We start from the raw sequence: 1,602 nt of genomic DNA, 5'->3' as shown, positions 1-1,602 counted from the left end.
CCACCGCGTCCCCCTCGTCTCGATCTATCTATCTCGGGCCGTCCACATCCAAAAGCTAGCGGCGCCGACCGTGCGCGCGCACGCATATATACACACGTGCACGGTAGGTGATGTGGTCGATCGAGGCAGTGATCGCCAGGCACGAGGCCAGTCTCACCGGGAGCGAGCGCGTCGTCATGGAGGAGAGCACCGAGGCCGCGGCGACGACAAGCGGCGTGGCGCCTGGAGCCGGAGGCGCGGAGGCCGCCGGGGCGCCGGGCTTGATGAAGGTGGTGGTGGCCGTGGACGCGAGCGAGGAGAGCCTGCACACGCTGTCGTGGGCGCTCGACCACGTCGTCCGGCACCACCCCGGCGCGTCCGTCGTCGTCCTCCACGCCCAGCACCGCGTCGACCGCTCCGCCTATGGTACCACGCAATCCCACGCGCACCCACTCTATGAACTCGGCCCGCGCGCGGCCGCGCTCGCTGACGCTGAAGGCTGACACGTTTGGTGCGTGCGGCGTCGTATCGCAGCAGGCCTGGCCTACGTCCCGCCCACGGCGATGGACGCCATGAGGAGGACGCAGGCGGAGAACACCAGGAAGGCGGTGTCCCGCGCGCTGGACGCCTGCAAGCAGAAGCAGGCGAGCGCCACGGCGGCGGTGGTGGTGGGCGACGCCAAGGAGGCCATCTGCCAGGCCGTGGAGGACATGCGCGCCGACCTCCTCGTCCTCGGCAGCCGTGGCCTGGGCATGGTCAAGAGGTAAGAGGATTTCGAGTCTGCCACACGAGTGAGCATCTTTTCGATAGAGTAGTAGATTGTGTTTGTGACCCTGTGCGCGTGGTATTGTATTGGCAGGGCGTTTTTGGGCAGCGTGAGCGACTACCTCGCCCATCACGCGCGCTGTCCCGTTCTCATCGTCAAGCCGCCCAACGAAGCGCGTCACAAGTGAAGCTCCATCTCTACTTCTGTCAACTACTAGTACGGAGTAGTTCTGAACTTCTGTTTTTGTAATGTCTCGAGTGTCTCGTGTTTACAGTGAAGGATGTGATCCTGTGTAGTGGGCTAGTGGCATGTATGAAGAAACCAGGGAGTGAAACTGTCGTATGTCTGCAAGCGCTTGTTGAAAAGTTTAATCTTGATTAGTGCAGTTGTCCCAGTGCAAACGTTGTCATGAGGAAACTAGTGTTGAAAAGAGATGCCATGATATAACTTCCTTCATGTCCGTACTTCAAAGAGTCAGGGATTTTTAGTTATTTTTTTTCTGTTTTCGAAAAGATGCATACGGTCATTTTGTTAAAGTTGATGCAAAGCAACCATCAACAAATCGAGTACAAGACTTGAATAACTACGAGAGACACATGATATGAAATCAACACCTACTACTAAGTCGACTTCTTTCGCAACAACGCATTTTAAAGGGATGTCCCCTCCTCACGCCGTTGTGACGACAAGCATAATGATTTTCATCCTGATTACCGAGACCAACTAATGAAGGATACAACAACAAGTTGGCAACGCCTTCAACAAGGTAACACACAAGTTTGTCGTTGCTGAACCTGAACAATGAAGGCCAAAACAAGAGTTTTCATTCTGGACAAGAAGTTGTACTCTTCCCACCT

The 1,602-nt window shown here is 56.0% G+C and overlaps 1 protein-coding gene across 2 annotated transcripts; it reads left to right on the top strand.

The window, feature by feature from the left end:
• LOC125510625 (universal stress protein A-like protein) lies at positions 1–1,123 on the top strand. 2 transcript variants are annotated; one of them, XM_048675857.1, is made up of 3 exons: positions 1–405; positions 517–742; positions 839–1,123. In XM_048675857.1, the coding sequence occupies exons 1-3, from the start codon at positions 111–113 to the stop codon at positions 930–932; spliced, it is 615 nt and encodes a 204-aa protein (XP_048531814.1). In that variant the 5' UTR covers positions 1–110; the 3' UTR covers positions 933–1,123. The 2 variants fall into 2 exon arrangements, with proteins under 2 accessions (XP_048531814.1, XP_048531813.1); XM_048675856.1 differs by having other exon boundaries at positions 64–405; positions 514–742.
• Positions 1,124–1,602: the final 479 nt, after the last annotated feature.

The sequence above is a fragment of the Triticum urartu genome, chromosome 5 (genome assembly GCF_003073215.2).
Source record: "Triticum urartu cultivar G1812 chromosome 5, Tu2.1, whole genome shotgun sequence".
NCBI lineage: Eukaryota > Viridiplantae > Streptophyta > Magnoliopsida > Poales > Poaceae > Triticum > Triticum urartu.
This window is presented reverse-complemented; position numbering and strand designations above follow the sequence as displayed.

Excerpts from the sequence above, each read along its gene's own strand:
- LOC125510625 (XM_048675856.1), top strand. The coding sequence starts at position 111 with ATGTGGTCGATCGAGGCAGTGATCGCCAGGCACGAGGCCAGTCTCACC. Across the intron at positions 406-513 it reads CGTCGACCGCTCCGCCTATG|CAGGCCTGGCCTACGTCCCG; the intron begins GTACCACGCAAT and ends GTCGTATCGCAG. Across the intron at positions 743-838 it reads GGCCTGGGCATGGTCAAGAG|GGCGTTTTTGGGCAGCGTGA; the intron begins GTAAGAGGATTT and ends TTGTATTGGCAG.